The following is a 16,711-nucleotide window of genomic DNA, read 5'->3' on the forward strand; positions in this document are numbered from 1 at the left end:
GTTTTTGGCATAATGTTTGTTTTGAACTTATTTCTTACTGAAGACACACAAAGGAAAAAAAAAAAGCTGCTCCATATGGACTCATGTTCCAGCAGAGCACTTGGAGATTATAATGAGATTAATGTTTATGGTGTTTACTTAAAGACAGGATTTTACAGAGAAACTGCAAAGTGTTTCTGTTGGTGACCCTCTGCTACAGCTGAACAAGCACACTTTGCATTTTCTCTGCGGAAATGCAGTCTAGTTCCAGCTTGTGCTTTGCTTTTAGCGTCATTGTGGCATTTATATGCTACACATTGAGGCATATTTATTTAAAAACTGATAAATCCAGTAAAAATACTTGTAAAACTAGCAGAACTACGATGTAAACAGAGAATATAAACAGTTAGGCTGCTCCAAGCGACCAGTACCTGATGTCATTGCATACATCACCGCAGGAAGCTCATCTGGCATTTTAAAGAAAATTTATTTTTCTCAAACACTATTTAGTCTCCGAAAATTAAAGTGATTTTTGAAATCGGCGACTACTTTTACTTAAAATAAGTTTGAGAATAAATCCACTGGCAGAGGTGGACAGTAACGAAGTACACTTACTTGAGTACTGTACTTAAGTACACTTTTTGAGTATCTACTTTACTTGAGTATTTTTTTTTGCCAATTTATGGCTTTAACTTCACTATATTTGAAAGACAAATATCGTACTTTTCACTCCACTACATTTCTATCAAGGTCCTCGTTACTTGTTACTATGAAGCAGCTTTGAAAGTGGATGTTTTTCTTTTTCATTTCTGAAATGTGATTGTTTTTTTCGCGGGTGACACTGAGACAACCAATCAGTAATCACTAGGGTCATGTCACATCCATAAACTGTATAAAATCAAGTTCAGTGATTTCTCTGCAGCATTATTTAACACGATCAGTTGATGGCAGAATGGAAGGAGGCGGTTCTTCTGGGGAATGCACGCACTCATGTTTCAGTTTTCTGAAAGGAATAAAGAGTCATTTTATTTTAAATGTTTGCTTTGTTTGTCTAAAATTAAGCAAATCACAGCCTACTAAAACTTGCCGTCCGACCTGCAAGAGCATATTGAGGTATTTAAACATTTTATTCCAAGAGAAAGCTTGTAATGAAGCTGTGTGCTTTTAGAGCTAGTGATAACGTTGCAATAGCTATGCAGTCTGGCTCGTCAAATGACTTTCTATGGATTTGCCCACCAAGTTACCATCACCTTGTCCACGGCTAACATTAACACATAGCTAGTTAACTTGGACACTGTTAGTTAGCATGTAAAAACGGAGTTCTGCTAACATGAATAACGTTAACTTATCTGAAGTCCTTTCAGAAATATGTTTTAGCATAATCTTGCCAAATAAACAGAATGTAGAAATCTTTCTTTTCTAGTAACATTAGCTGCCCAATATGATTCTGAGTTTGAAAAGAGTTTGTTTGCATGTCTGGTGGAGTTTCACTGACTAGCCAGCTTAACGTTAAACCACCATGATTCCAGATTCATATGTGCATGAACACACACACACGAGACCTGTGAGATGGACAGTATTATACTAGTCAGTCAAAACAAATTGCTGAAATTTTTTGTTTTGATGTCAGATGATGGTCTTGCTTTTTTTTTTGTCTTGCTTAAAGCAGTATTGCTGTTGGGCAGTTATTAAGCTCAAGGTGTGGACCTGGGCATTTATTCTACAGGTTCTTCAAGCTAGTCAGTAAATCCAGTCGGTTGCTTCAGAGGCATTAGGTTTTGTAAGCATTGTGGCAATAATACAACAATGCATTGAGAGAAAATATACTTTTAATACTTAAGTATTTTTAAAAGCAAGTACTTCAGTACTTTAACTTAAGTAAAAATTTGACTGGACAACTTTTGCTTGTATCGGAGTAACATTTGACCAGCGGGATCTCTACTTTGACTTAAGTAATGAAGTTGGGGACTTTGTCCACCTCTGACCGCTGGAGGATCCCTTTAAGTGAGAACAAATAGCTCTATTAACTTAGACACTCAGAGCTAGGGAATTTTTAAAAAATGGAGAAAGTTGAAATGTCTGTTCTTGTGTTGAAAAAGTCTGCTACAGGACAAGTTCTACAACTTCAAAATGGCTACATGTCATCATGGCTGCTCACCTCTCCCCAGAGGCCATAGTTCCACAGAGGACAAGGTCCTGAGTCACAGCCCTTTGACTCACTAGGTTTGACTCGCTCATCACAGTAATTAGTGCTGCGGCCCTCTGAGTCCTGACACACCACCACTCTCCTCTGGAAGCCCCCCTCACACGTACTGGAGCACTGTGGTAGGACGAATCACCCCAAACAGATTGTTCATCAAAAAGGAAAGCAAAGCCTGTGCTTTGGAAAGTAGAAGAGATTGCAATACAAACATACAAACTGCTATCAAGTATGTGTGTGAATATATGGGAAAGAAGAAGGGACATACTGATCCCCAGGGCCCTGTCCTCCACTGGTGGTCTGCCGAGGGAACATTCCAGCTACTGTGGCCTGGATGACTGCGAGGGTCATGGGGGAAGTAGGGCTGGTTATTGGGCCAGAGCTGGTAGGTTGACTGGCACGGGGCTGTGGCACACTCCTGCTCCGAGCTGGGCTTCTCATCCTGGTTGCAAAAAGCCTCATCCACCTGCTGGTTGTAGTTCATACACACCACCTGCCTTGTGGTGCGGCCCACACCACATGACACAGAACACTGCAGAGGGGAAAGTGGTGGAGAACAGGAACATTACAATATATCTGAAGAGGAAAGTGAAGATTAGATGCTAATGAATGAGTGAGTGAGTGATACACACAGGAGACCACTCTCCCTCTCTCCACTGGCCGCAGGGGCTGAAGCATGCTGAGGTTTCTGGAGGTTGAGGAAGATGGGCACAGTAAGCCTCATCAGCTATTTGTCCTTGAGAGTCTCTGCAGCTGACATACCTTGCTCTCTCACCCTTCCCACAGGAGACAGAGCACTGGACACACACACACACACACACACACACACACACACACACACAAAGAACAACCACAGGTTATTATACTTATATTAAAAAAATCTAAAACTAAAATTACAATATTACAGATATATTATAATACATACGGGCCACTTTTTCCATGGAATAAAAAAATTTATTCTATTCCTTTCTAGGGGGTTTATTGATGTCATGCAACATTCTTATCATATCACTTATCCTCCATGTATTACGCCACGCTCCCCAATGGAGAATGAGCGTGCAATATTGTTTTAATATTGCATGTTGTCAAGACAACACGATGTCACACGTCAGAGCTCATGCAAAGATCCAATGACAAAACTTTTCTTCTGTGCATGCACACAATCATTTCTTTGTCAGCCAGGAAAGAGAGAAGACGGGGTTAATTCAGTGCTCGGTTTAAGCATGAAATAAATAAACTGAAAACTGGAACTAAAGGCGCGCTGAAGACCCAAAAGGCTACCAAAACTTCATTATATATTCTTCACACATATTTGCAAGAGAAAAACATACCAATGGACATCGAAAAACTGGAAAAGAGACATGTCAGAGATGTAAAACGTCCACGCTGGATTACACAGTGACTGTGACAGTTTGTACACAAACATGGCAGCGAGGTTTGCTTCATTAAAAGCAGAAGATTTAAAGAGACAGACGCACTGAAGACCCGAAAGTCTACGAAAACTTCACTGGATATTCTTCATTCATATTTACAAGAGAAACACACACCAACGGACATTGAAAAAACGGAAAAGAGAGCAATAGTGGAGATATTGTCAAAGTTCTACCTGGAGCTGAGGAAAAGTGACGGAGACTTTTACAAGAGGACTTCACTCAGCAAAGCCCTTTTGTTTTGAACAACTGCAACGTAACAATTAACTCTGACCAAAAGTAACTTTGAACTTGAACTGTCAACCTGTACATAGTTTGTATATAAGTTAGGTTGCTGTTCAGGCTTTTTGCACTTGTACCATTTTTATTGTTAGAACTTTGACTTTGTACAGTACATTAGATTGACAGAACATTGAACTACATTCGATCAGAATCAGCATTCAATATTGATAAGTCTCCCCCCCTGTTCTTAACTTTTTGTAAAATCTATAAGTATTCCATTGAATGTGTATGTATAATACTACTACTACTAATAATAATAATAATATTGGCTGTTTTTTTGTCTTCGACTCATTCAGTATCATGCTAGCTGAATGGAATATATCTGATACACCACTCAAAGCCAGCCAATATTATTTAAATATCAGAAATATTGGAGGAAAGAAAGAATGAATCCGATCTGATTCTCTTACAAACTAACATGCTTTTATAACATGCTGTTTACTGTCATGGTAAAGTGAAAGAGGGACATTTCATTTCATAGTCCTTCCCAAGTTATAAAAAACCTTGGAGTTCTCTTTGACTCCACCCTTACGTTTGAACCCCATCTTAAACTAATTACTAAGAATGCTTTCTTTCACCTCCGCAATATTGCACGTCCCTCCTGCTCCCTCAGATCTTCTGTCTGTGGACTTCTGACTGTTCCACTTTTTAAACTGGCATCTATGGGTGGCAGATCATTCAGTATTGCTGCTCCTAAACTTTGGAACTCGTTACCACAATCGCTTCATGACTGTTCCACTCTCTCTTCCTTCAAAGCTAACTTGAAAACTTTTCTCTTTACCTCACACTACTCTTCCTAGTGTGGCCTTTATTTTTTTAATTTTTTTATTTTTAGTAACTCCTGTGTAAAACGTCCTTGCGTTTGTGAAAGGCGCTATATAAATTGAACTTATTATTATTATTATTATTATTATTATTATTATTATCTCATTTCTGCTGGACAGGGTTTGCTAGTTTTTAAGCTGGAAACAGTTTTGTGTAATAATATTTCATATTTTGTGTGAATACTGTAATTACAATTCTACTGTTTGAAATTGTTTAAATTTGGACATACACTGTAAACAAATGGATTTTAATTTACAGTAAAATACTGTTTTATTATTTTTATAGGATTGTGCTGTAAATAATTAGGGTAGTGCATCAGTTTACTGTAAAATAACAATAAAGCGGCTAGAGATGATGAGATGAGATATTACAGTACTTTAAACAAAGCAACCATGCAGCCAGTAAATTACTATAAAATTTAGAACATTTTTATAGTGCATTTGTTTGAAAGTAAGTCATTTCAAGGGCTATTATATTTATTTCTGTAGAGTAGGAGAAAGCTTGAGTACAGGGCAGGAATTTCACGAGGGCCATGGCCCTTGTGCCCTCTCAATTTGGCCTTGTGCCCTTGGAAAAAAATATCTGCCGTAAGGCCACAGTGGCCTTGATGCCCTGCGGTTTTGCAGTTTTGTAGTCTGCCTCGTGACTGCCAATAGGCTTTAACATCACCTGCGTCTATTGAGAAAAAAATATGTCTTTTGATGACATTCTGGATTCTTATTGGGCAACTCATCAGTGGTGGATCGGATTCGAGCCTGGCATGAACCGCTCCGACGTGCTATAATGACACCAATCTATCACCAGCCAATCAGGAGACTTAATCAAACGCATCCCCCGCCCACTTGTGTCCGCGTCTGAGACGTTGAATTTTCACAAAAGGAGGGAAGAAGTTGACTGAGGTAAGACTGTGTGATAAATTAACGAACAAATAAGATAGGAATTTCAACATATAGGGCTTAAGTTTGTTACCGTTAAATAAGCATTGCTTGTACAGTAACGTTATGTCGTTACAATGTTGACCCACTTTTAACGTGCCGAGTACCGACTGTAGCCGGTAACAAATGCTAATTAGCTTGCTGTCAAAAGTGCAAAGACCTTAAATTGCTCTGTGTAAATTAGAAAATGGCACAACTTCCTCTGTAGCCATCAACGGACAAGCACAGACTTGTCTTGAGTTTTGAGCCAATCACAACAGGGCAGCACTGTGGCCTGAGGTAAAACATGATAGTTTAAGTTTGTTTAAATTACAAAAATGAGTACACCCAATGACTGTCTCATATACTCTTCATATACTCATACTGTTTAAGTAATGCAATAAAACTAATCTTTAAAAGTGGAATTTACTCAAACTGTTTGCATAGAATGAACTTTCGGGTTAACAGTGTAATAGTGTTGCAGTGTTCTGCAAATTTGCAATTTAATATTTCAGATCTTGAGACATGAAAGTGCTATTTAAAAAATAAAAGGTCAGAAATGTTTTCTTTGTCGTCTATTTAGTTCATTTTATTTCCTCAATAATTGTCCTTGATTGAGAAATCGGTCTGGGCTCTTATGGGTTAATCAGTAGCCTGCATGCTAGTATATGTTCCATTTACAGTCAAACATTTTGATGTACTCCAGGCTCAATTTTAATTAATCAAAAATCTGCGTAGTAGTACAGTCTGAAGATGCTCTTGCACATTCGGTGTCAATTGAACAAAAATTATGGGAGGATATAGGTTTAATAAGTTTTACAATTTTTGAAGTGAGTGATGGATTGATAAGTTTAGATGTGTTCAATATTTTCTCATCTTCAGACATAATAGTGTAGGAGATGTTTCTTTACCTGCTTGATAGTTTCGACTGAGACTCCAATCTTCCTCAGAAGAGTCATTAGTCCTTAAATTAAATTCATTATAGACGTGAACTTAAAATCATTGTTTTATTTTATGGCCTCGGTGCCCTGGCTTTTGGCCTTCGTGCCCTCAAAAAATTGACAGCACAAAAGGCCAAGTGGCCTTGCCCCTAAAATGATGAAATTCCAGGCCTGCTTGAGTAGTCTGAATTTGATAATTTTAGCTGGACATCTTAAGTGAAGTGTTTGTATCCTCTTTTACACAGCCTGTTCAAGGCGAGGATTTTACGCCTCACGTTTTGTATAAAACGTTTGGATGCGAAATGGTGGTCTGTGTTGTTCCACCTCTGAGCTAGAACGATTGGTAGTAAGAGAGACAGAATCAACGTCTGTGTAAGAGGAAGAGCAGGAACAGCAGGACAGGGGTGTGAGGATTTTGACCTCGACATTCTACTTTCCGAGACCAGCGCGAATTCAAACATTTCCATCCAAGGTCCGTGCACCTTTCTGCCTCAAATCCCTTCCTACTTCACTTTCTCTGACAAAATAATTCTGATCACGCAAACATGTTGCTCGCATGAGTCTCTCTCTCTGGTTTCTGTGAAACCTTTTTTTTCTGAAAAGACGGCTCAGTTTGTGCTACAAGGATGCGAACATGTTTTATATATATATATATATATATATATATATAATAAAAATACTTCCATTTTTACTGGATCATATCTCATGTTGCATATGATGCTCAGCAACTTGGCTTGTGTTTGAAGAGTGGTATAAATGTACACGGCTAACAAAAACACCTCAACACTCGGTTCACCAGCCGTTGTTTTTAAAGATCGGTGTATTCATATTTTCAACACATAGATACATCACCTCAGACTCCAATGATCTGTTGTGACATATCACGCCTCTGGTTGCGGAATGTCGGCTCGCAAGGTAAAAACACACTCAGTTAAAAAACACTGGTAGTTCGGCAATACTCAAGTTTTGAGTTTTGAGCATTGGTATTGGAAAAGAAAGAGCACTGTGGTATAATCTCTATGAAACTGAATTCCTTTGGGCCAAATGTCACTGATTTAAATGTTTAATAAAAATTAAATTAAATTATACAACTGTAACACCAAGCCACCTGCAAAAGACAGCATTTATAGTTATTTCATACTTAAGTAAAAAGTAACACTTCAGATTTTTAAAGAAAATAGGTTTGTTTCAGCACAATGTTTTAATGTCATGTTAAAGGCATCAACAACAGATAAGGGTAAAGAACTTAAACTTCACTGAAGCACAGCCCTGAATTTAGGAGTATAGAAAGACTATGCTGTGAGATGAGTTTTAGACAGTGTTGTAGTCGAGTCACTAAACCTCGAGTCCGAGTCCAGTCTCAAGCCCCCACTGTTCAAGTCCGAGTCAAGTCCAAGTCATTAAAAAATTTTGAGTCGAGTCCGAGTCGAGTCCACTATTGATCCAAGTCGAGTCCGAGTTCAACACTCCAGCTGCACCATTTGACGGTGGCTGTTTCAGCGCCATTAACATTAGTTTGTTCCTGAACATGACGTATGAACAGGTGAATGTGCAGTCTCTTTGTCAGTGAGTTGAAGTATTCTGTCAGAGATGGTTAGGAGATGGATGTAAATGCAGAAGGTGTGTTTATTAATACAAGTGAAGGCAGGTAAACAATCCAGAACGGCAGGCAAAATCGTAAAACAGTGAAACAGGCAATAGGTCGAGTGAGGCACAAACAGGCTACCGTAGACTTGGCAGAATCAAAGACGAGAAACAGGAAATCAGGGATCAGGAAACCAAACAAGGAAATGAGACTCGGTAATATGTCAGCAATGCAACTCAATACTTCGCAAAGTAAGTGTGTTTTCACAGTTTTTATATCGGTGCGCTGATTGTGCCTTAATCCTGTGCAGGTGCGAGTCGTTTACGGCGCACGCGTGCGAGAGTCTGCTTGGCGCGTGTGCTGTCCGGAACATGCCCGAGAGTCTATCTGATACACACGCCAAGGCATGCAGGTGTGACACTCTTGCGCAAAATTAGTACAAAAATTAATGTAGATATAAATATCTTATGCCAAATTATTATAGCAGGTTACAAAAAATAAAGACAAAATCCGAGTCCTCGTCTCCAATTTATGAGTCCGAATGCTGTTAATGCACAAGTCCGAATCCGAGTCATCAGTGCTCAAGTCCAAGTCAAGTCACGAGTCCTTAAAATTAGGGCACGAGTCAGACTTGAGTCCAAGTCCTGGACTCGAATACTACAAGCCTGGTTTTAGATTGGAAGAAAGAGAGGTTTGTATTAAAGAGCAGCTTACAGAATAACTAAAGTAATCAAGGCAACTCTGGCTGGCATTAACTCATGTATAAACTCAGTTGTATCAGTAACAACTATCAGGGGAAATTGGTTAACTTTATTCTGATGGACCACACGGCTGTTTTCTGACGCAAGCAGCAGCTCAGGCAATGCTTTCATTCACACAATCACTGCAATCCAATACTTGTGTCCAAATTCAATTCATTAACTAGACACTTTCATTCAAAGTGTGTGTGAGTGTGTGCACGTGTGTGCGCGTGCGTGTGTTACTATTAGTGATTCTGAGTCTTACTCACTGTAGTCCAGGACCCAAATCGCCACTGAGTGTGTAGGTGACCAGACGCAGCAGGTCGTGGTGTGCTGAGTGCTGATGATGTTTGAGGACATGCTGGCAAATCACATTCCTACACACACACACGACTTAGTATCACATGGATATAATTTGCTCCTGCCTGTGTGTGTCATGCTGGTTTCATATACCTGGCTATCTCGTGGTCTTGATGCTGCATTACATTCTCTGTCATCCATGGTCTTGCCATAAGCACCAGATACACACCTCACTGCTCGCATTTCGTATCCATGGCCACAGGTCACAGCACACTGCAAACGTGCACATAAAGACTGTTATTGTTATAACTGAAACTAGTGGTCAAAGTCAGATGTTGGAACACTTTCCCTTAATCAGGCCAAGCCCAATACAGGTTAATGCACTGCCTCTCATTACGCTCCATTTAACACAGAGACCACCCAACCAACAACGTAAATGCAATCGTGTTTGAGAATAAAAGTACAGCATTTCACAAAACTCAACCAGAACAGCCCGAGTGTAAGTGAATTTGTTAAATATGTAGCATAGAATAACACCAAACAGAAACACTAATACTGTGGAAATCCTTTACACTTACTTCAGTCTAACTAATATGAGTGTACTTTACCCAATCCAGATGGACCTCATCTCTCTCACACACACAGGCACGCACACATGCTCCTTTTTCTGACATTAGACCAAAGTTTGCCTAAATTCAAGACAAGTTAAGTGCTTAAAAGGTTTTAAAAGTGTTTTTCTCAAAATTTAAGACATCCATCAGCCTGGAAGAAGGAACATTAAAGTGCTTTTGTTATGAGCTCACAGATGTCTTTGATTGGCTAAGTAAGCTTGGAAGAAGATTTTTGAAATACACTTCAATGAAAGTCTTACGGTAGGCATGCTACGGGTTATGGCTTGACTGGTGTGTGTGTGTGTGTGTGTGGCCTGAGAAAGTGTCAAACGTGAATATATTCATTTGGATAGTTTGACAGATTGTGTGTGTGTGTGTGTGTGTGTGTGTGTGTGTGTGTGTGTGTGTGTGTGTGTGTGTGTGTGTATGGTCTGAGAAAGTCAAGTCAACTCAGCTTTATTGTCAAATATGCTATACATGCTCAACATACAGCACAGATGAAATTTCAGTTCTCTCTGACCCATGGTGCAAACAGGCAATGCAATAAATAAAATTAGAATAATTGAAATAAACAATATAAACAGTATAAACACTCTAGATAAGAAATAAACATAGAATAAACACTTTATATATATATATACACACACACACACACACACACTAGTGCATCTAAAAAAATTAGAATACCATGAAAAAGTTCCTTTTTTTCATAATTTAATTCAAAAAGGTAAACTTTCATATATTCTATTTTCATTACATGTAAAGTGAAATATTTAAAGCCTTTTTTGTTTTAATTTTGATGATTATGGCTTATAGCTCATGAAAATCAGAAATCCAGTATCTCAAATTATTAGAATATTCCCTAAGATCAATCAAAAAAAGGATTTACAATACAGAAATGTCCAACTTCTGAAAAGTATATTCATTTATACACTCAATACTTGGTTGGAGCTCCTTTACCATGAATTACTGTATCAATGCGGTGTGGCATGGAGGTGATCAGTCTGTGGCACTGCTGAGGTGTTATTGAAGCCCAGGTTGCTTTGATAGTGGCCTTCAGCGTATCTGTATTTTTGGGTCGGGTGTTTCTCATCTTCCTCTTGACAATACCCCGTAGGTTCTCTATGGGGTTCAGGTCAGGCAAGTTGGCTGGCCAATCAAACACAGTAATATCGTGGTCAGCAAACCATTTGGTAGTAGTTTTGGCACTGTGGGTAGGTGCTAAGTCCTGCTGGAAAAGGAAATCAGCATCTCCAAAAAGCTCATCAGCAGATAGAAGCATGAAGTGCTCTAAAATCTCCTGGTAGATGGCTGTATTGACTTTGGACTTGATAAAACACAGTGGACCAACATCAGCAGATGACATGGCACCCCAAATCATCACAGACTGTGGAAACTTCACACTGGGCTTCAAACGCCTTGGATTCTGTGCCTCTCCACTTTTCCTCCAGACTGTAAAAACGTGATTTCCAAATTAAATGCAAAATGTACTTTCATCCGAAAAGAGGACTTTGGACCACTGAGCAACAGTCCATTTCTTTCTCTCCTTAGCCCAGATAAGACACTTCTGACATTGTCTCTGGCTCAGGAGTAGCTTGATATTAGGAATGCAAAAGTTGTATCCCCTTTCTTGAAGATGTCTGTTCGTGATGGGTCTTGATACACTGACACCAGCCTTAGTCCACTCCTTGTGAAGCTCTCCCAAGTTCTTGAATCAACTTTTCTTGACAATCCTCTCAAGACTGCGGCCATCCCTGTTGCTTGTGCACCTTTTCCAGCCACCCTTTTCAGCAATGACCTTTTGTGGCTTACCCTCCTTGTGGAGGGCATCAGTGATCATCTTCTGGACAACAGTCAAGTCAGCAGTCTTCCCCATGATTGTGGTTGTGTGTACTGAACTAGACCGAGAGATACACTGTGTTCATACTGTTTTACTCAAACTCGAAATGAAATATTCTAATATTTTGAGATGGGTTTTTTTTTATGTTTTTGTACTGTATGCCATACTGATTAAAATTAAAATAGAAAAATGCCTGAAACATTTTAGTTTATGTGTAATGAGTCTATAATATATAACATTTTCACTTTCTTAAATAACTGATGGAAAATATTGAACTTTTTCACAATATTCAAATTTTTTGAGATGCACTAGTACACACACACACACACACACACACACACAAATTGGAGCAAAAGGACATAAAATAAACAGTCAAGGGCACTTGAGGTATAGCAGGTAAACATGAAATAAACAGTATAAACAATAAACTAATAGCAGTTAGGGTGAGGTAGTGCGGAATAGTGCAAATCAGAAAGTGTCAGACGTGAATATATTCATTTGGATAGTTTGACAGATTGTGTGTGTGTGTGTGTGTGTGTGTGTGTGTGTGTGTGTGTGTGTGTCTCTATCTGAAAAAATACATGCGGGGGAATCTGATGGTGCAGTGAATTATGGGCTGATCTGTATAGACCTTCATCTCCTCTGAACCAGTCCCAATTCACTTCACACCCTCACACACACACATGCACACTCACCGTGCTCCAGGCGCCAACCTGCCAGGAAGCACACTCTGAATGAACACAGCTGCTTATGGTGCGTGGTTTGCTGTTGGGATCACAGACCTCATCACTGAGCCTCTCCTCTCCCAAAACACAGAACACCTGTCTGCGCCTCACTCCCTTCCCACACGTCACTGTGCACTACACAGACAGCAGAGTAGAGACAATTCATGTAGCATATGCATTTATTCATTTAAGCATGTTACAACATTCAGTGAAATGAATAAATACTGCTCTCAAAGTGAAAGACCATGCTGTTGATTAAAGATGGGAATAAAACTCCATAGAAGTAAGGGGTTGGGAAGGTTCCTGCAACTTTCAGAGTCGGAAATCGGACTTCAGGAGGTGTTCCAGTTGACATTTCTGACTAGGAACTCGGAAATCCCGACTTCCCAGTACAAACGGAATGCACCATTAGGTAACATATGCAAACTCCTAAGTTTATTAATATGCAAGTTAGCAGAATAAAAACTGCCAGCTCCAGGTTTAAATCAATGCAGTCATTCTAACATGTTATTTCTTAAGTAAAAATAACTAGCACAGCAAATTATTTGTCAACACCTATATAAAAAAATGTGCAATTGTTGACATGCTGAAGTTTTCAGAGAGATGTTTATTTGTCATTTTTGGAAGGAGTCGCCAGTATCAGCACTTTATGACTTTCAGCAGTAAAGCTATATAAAATAGGTTTATTATCAGCACTTTATAACTTTCAGCAGTAAAGCTGTATAAACCTTTCGGTTTATGATGATGGGAAAGTCTTCAGGACAGATAGCTTTGTGGTTATGGCAAGTTTATTTTTTTGTCTTATGAACTTCAAGAGATAGAAGAAGAGAGAGACTATAGCTGTAAGAACATAAGTGAGAACAGGAACTAAATTGTTTCATGGTTCTTTCACAATATTAAACATAGACAAAAAAGTATGACGTCATTATTTAATTAATAAAAACATTACTGAACAACATACTTTGGGCCGTGCTGTTATAGGAAAAACAGTAATCCACTTTGTGTTGGTGATAGTCCTGTTCACACTGGGCCACATCACACAGCCCTGTCACTGATTATCCATCCAGCCATTATCTGTAGCCGCTTTATCCTGTTCTACAGGGTCGCAGGCAAGCTGGAGCCTATCTCAGCTGACTACGGGCGAGAGGCGGGGTACACCCTGGACAAGTCGCCAGGTCATCACAGGGCTGACACATAGGCTACATCCACACGACAACGGCAACGAGATTTTTTTTTTTAAATATTGCGTCCACATGGGCAACGGATCAGTAAAATATCAAGTACATATTGCAACGCAACGCTTGCTGAAAACGATGCAATACACATGCCACACCTCTACGTGCGCTGTAAGACGGTCCCATCAGAGACACCAAAACAATAGAAGTAGATGCATGCGCATAAACCCCTTCTTCTGTAGCATCAGCCACATAAAGTTTTGATTATTAATCAGTAGCGTAAAACGAAAGACGCGGAAAGAGGAATGAACGGGGGTAGATGGAAGCCGGTACGCCAACATTCTGATATCCTCCAGAATTCTTTAATGGTCCGGAATAAATTGAATGCTACACGTTGATGGATTACTTTGTTCTTCTACGCCCTTTTTGAGGAATGTATTGTCGGACTTAAACCAACATCTGAAGAGGTGAGTTCGCTCCATTTTTTTTTCCTATTTTTGCTGGCGGGATTGTTTTTGTTTTTGGAAAGCGCACGGGCGGTGCATGGTTTGGTTATACTCAGTACTTCTGCAGTGTTTGGACTAAAGACTCTGCCCTAAGGGCTATTCTCTCACTCTCTCTTTCTCTCTCTCTCTCTCACTTTGCACCATTACACAATAAATATACACAGTGAAAATATTTTGTAAGCGTGTTTCATGAACCAAGTTATAGGATTTGTTGACAATTCGCATCGAGTTCGTTACACTTCTACCCGGCGTGAAGCACTGACAGTCATGTGGTTGTGACGTCATCTTAAACAAATCCGTTCTACTCATCCAGACGACTTCGCAACAGCGCCGTTGCCAGATTTTTCCACTCTGGAACCCGTTCTCAAAAGATTTCGTTTTGGGGCACCCAAAATGCCGGTGCCGTGTGGACGCCAGGCCGAAACGATAAACAATTTTATCAGATTCACCTGAATCCGTTGCCGTGTGGACAGGGCCATAGACACAGACAACCATTCACACTCACATTCACACCTACGGTCAATTTAGAGTCACCAGTTAACCTAACCTGCATGTCTTTGGACTGTGGGGGAAACCGGAGCACCCGGAGGAAACCCACACAGACACGGGGAGAACATGCAAACTCCACACAGAAAAGCCCTCACCAGGCGCTGAGCTCGAACCCAGGACCTTCTTGCTGTGAGGCGACAGTGCTAACCACTACACCACCATGTCGCCGTCACTGATTATTACCTCCGGCAAGGAGGTTATGTTTTCGGTAGCAGTGGTTTGTTTGTTGGTTTGTCTGTTAGCAATATTACAGAAAAAGTTATGAACGGATTGCTCTGAAATTTTTTCCAGAGGTATGACTGGGCACAAGTAACAATCCATTAAATTTTGGCGGTGATCCGGATCACCTTCTGGATCCCGGATTTTTTTAAAGGATTCTTGGCGGAGGTCTGCGCTCTCCGAGTGCTTTTCTAGTTATTATTATTATTATTATTATTATATCAGTACTCCCCATCATTTTTTATTCTTTGCATAACATTATACCATGTTAGTGTGTATGTGTGGCAGCGGGGGCGTGGTCAAGCGTCGGTCTGTGACCGGAGGGCGGAGTCAGGGAAGGTAAGTGGCAGAATCACTGCACCTGATGTCTGTTAATCTGTGTTTGTGTGTCTTCCCCAGTGACCGTGCCCTATATAAGGAGAGAGAGAGCAGAGGAAGGGAGCTCTCTCCCCAACCAGGTGACTTGTGTGTGTGTGTGCCTGAGAGAATAAGTTTACACTGAAAAGTGGAAAATAAAGAGTTTTTGGAACTCAGTTCTGGCCTGCCGTACTTCTGTGCTCCACTCACCCGCTCTCATACTACAGTATGTAAAACCTACCTCTGTCCACTCGCTGATGGACCAGTCAGGACATGGCGTGTCATTACAGGGTTCAGAGACGGATCTCTGGTACTCGCTACACTCACGTTCTGCCAGTCTGCGGCCGAGGTGATTCATGCAGTAGGAGTCACGTGTGCGGGTGCCTCGCCCACAGCTCTTAGAACACTACAAGCACAATTTCACAAAAAATCTTTACTAAACTTTACTAAGCTTTACTGAACTTATAAAACACTTTTAAAGACTTTTGAAGATTTTTTTCACTGTGTACAAAATTCTTAATGTGCATGGAATTCTGGAGAGCCAATCATATTGCACCCTCTAAGATCAGATTGAGATGGCCGCCAATGTCCTTCTATGGCAACCAGATAACAAATGAAGACGTGGTCGACCATCGCTGACCCTTAAGAAACTGATCGAGGAAAACGTTGGCCTACAAAATGAAGATCTCCTGTCTGCCATGCTTGAACTATCTGGAAAGACTTCATAGTGTCACCAACAGGTCTTGGATGACACGGAATGGAATATCAGATGTTTTTTAAAGTGATACGGTTGAGACTATTGTATACATAACATCAACCTCCAGTAATTCTAGGTAACTGTCAGAAGAATATTAGAAGTAAATCTAGATTTCACTACAAACCCCAGTTCCAGAAAAGTTGGGATATTTTCCAAAATGCAATAAAAACAAAAATGTATGATTTGTTAATTCACATGAACCTTTATTTAACTGACAAAAGCACAAAGAAAATATCTTCAATAGTTTTACTGACCAACTTAATTGTATTTTGTAAATAAACAAAGTTAGAATTTGAAGCCTGCAACACACTCAAAAAAAAAGTTGGGACTGAGGCAAAAATAAAACTGAAAAGTTTATAGGATATTCAAGTAACACCATTCTGGAAGATTCCACAATAGGCAGGTTAATTGGTATCACGATTGGATATAAAAGGAGCGGCACCAAAGGCTCAGTCTTTGCAAGCAAGGATGGGTCATGGCTCACCCCTTTGTGCAAAAATTCGTGAGAAAATTGTTCGTCAATTCAAAAGGAGCATTTCACAATTCCAGATTTTAGGCCTTTCAAAATCTACAGTACATAATATTGTCAAAAGATTCAGGGAATTCAGAGACATCTCAGTGCGTAAAGGGCAGGTCGGAAACCACTGTTGAATGTGCATGACCTTTGAGCCCTCAGGCGGCACTGCCTGAGGAACCGTCATGCTAATGTGACAAATATAGCCATATGGGCTCAGGAGTACTTCAGAAAACTGTTGCCACTTAAAGTCTGCTCTTGC

At 40.0% G+C, this 16,711-nt stretch overlaps 1 protein-coding gene across 7 annotated transcripts in view; it reads right to left on the reverse strand.

The window, feature by feature from the left end:
* The window catches only part of LOC132881773 (A disintegrin and metalloproteinase with thrombospondin motifs 20-like), a 235,722-nt gene that overhangs the window by 53,653 nt on the left and 165,358 nt on the right, over positions 1-16,711 (reverse strand). For all 7 annotated transcript variants that reach the window (XM_060914638.1, XM_060914637.1, XM_060914636.1 and 4 more), the window contains 7 exons: positions 15,420-15,584; positions 12,343-12,507; positions 9,350-9,469; positions 9,166-9,273; positions 2,812-2,976; positions 2,448-2,711; positions 2,138-2,299 (listed from right to left, as the gene is read on the reverse strand). In XM_060914638.1, the coding sequence (XP_060770621.1) occupies positions 2,138-2,299; positions 2,448-2,711; positions 2,812-2,976; positions 9,166-9,273; positions 9,350-9,469; positions 12,343-12,507; positions 15,420-15,584 (1,149 nt within the window). The remainder of the gene's footprint in view (positions 1-2,137; positions 2,300-2,447; positions 2,712-2,811; positions 2,977-9,165; positions 9,274-9,349; positions 9,470-12,342; positions 12,508-15,419; positions 15,585-16,711) is intronic.

Source organism: Neoarius graeffei, chromosome 2, assembly GCF_027579695.1.
Source record: "Neoarius graeffei isolate fNeoGra1 chromosome 2, fNeoGra1.pri, whole genome shotgun sequence".
In the NCBI taxonomy this organism is placed as follows: domain Eukaryota; kingdom Metazoa; phylum Chordata; class Actinopteri; order Siluriformes; family Ariidae; genus Neoarius; species Neoarius graeffei.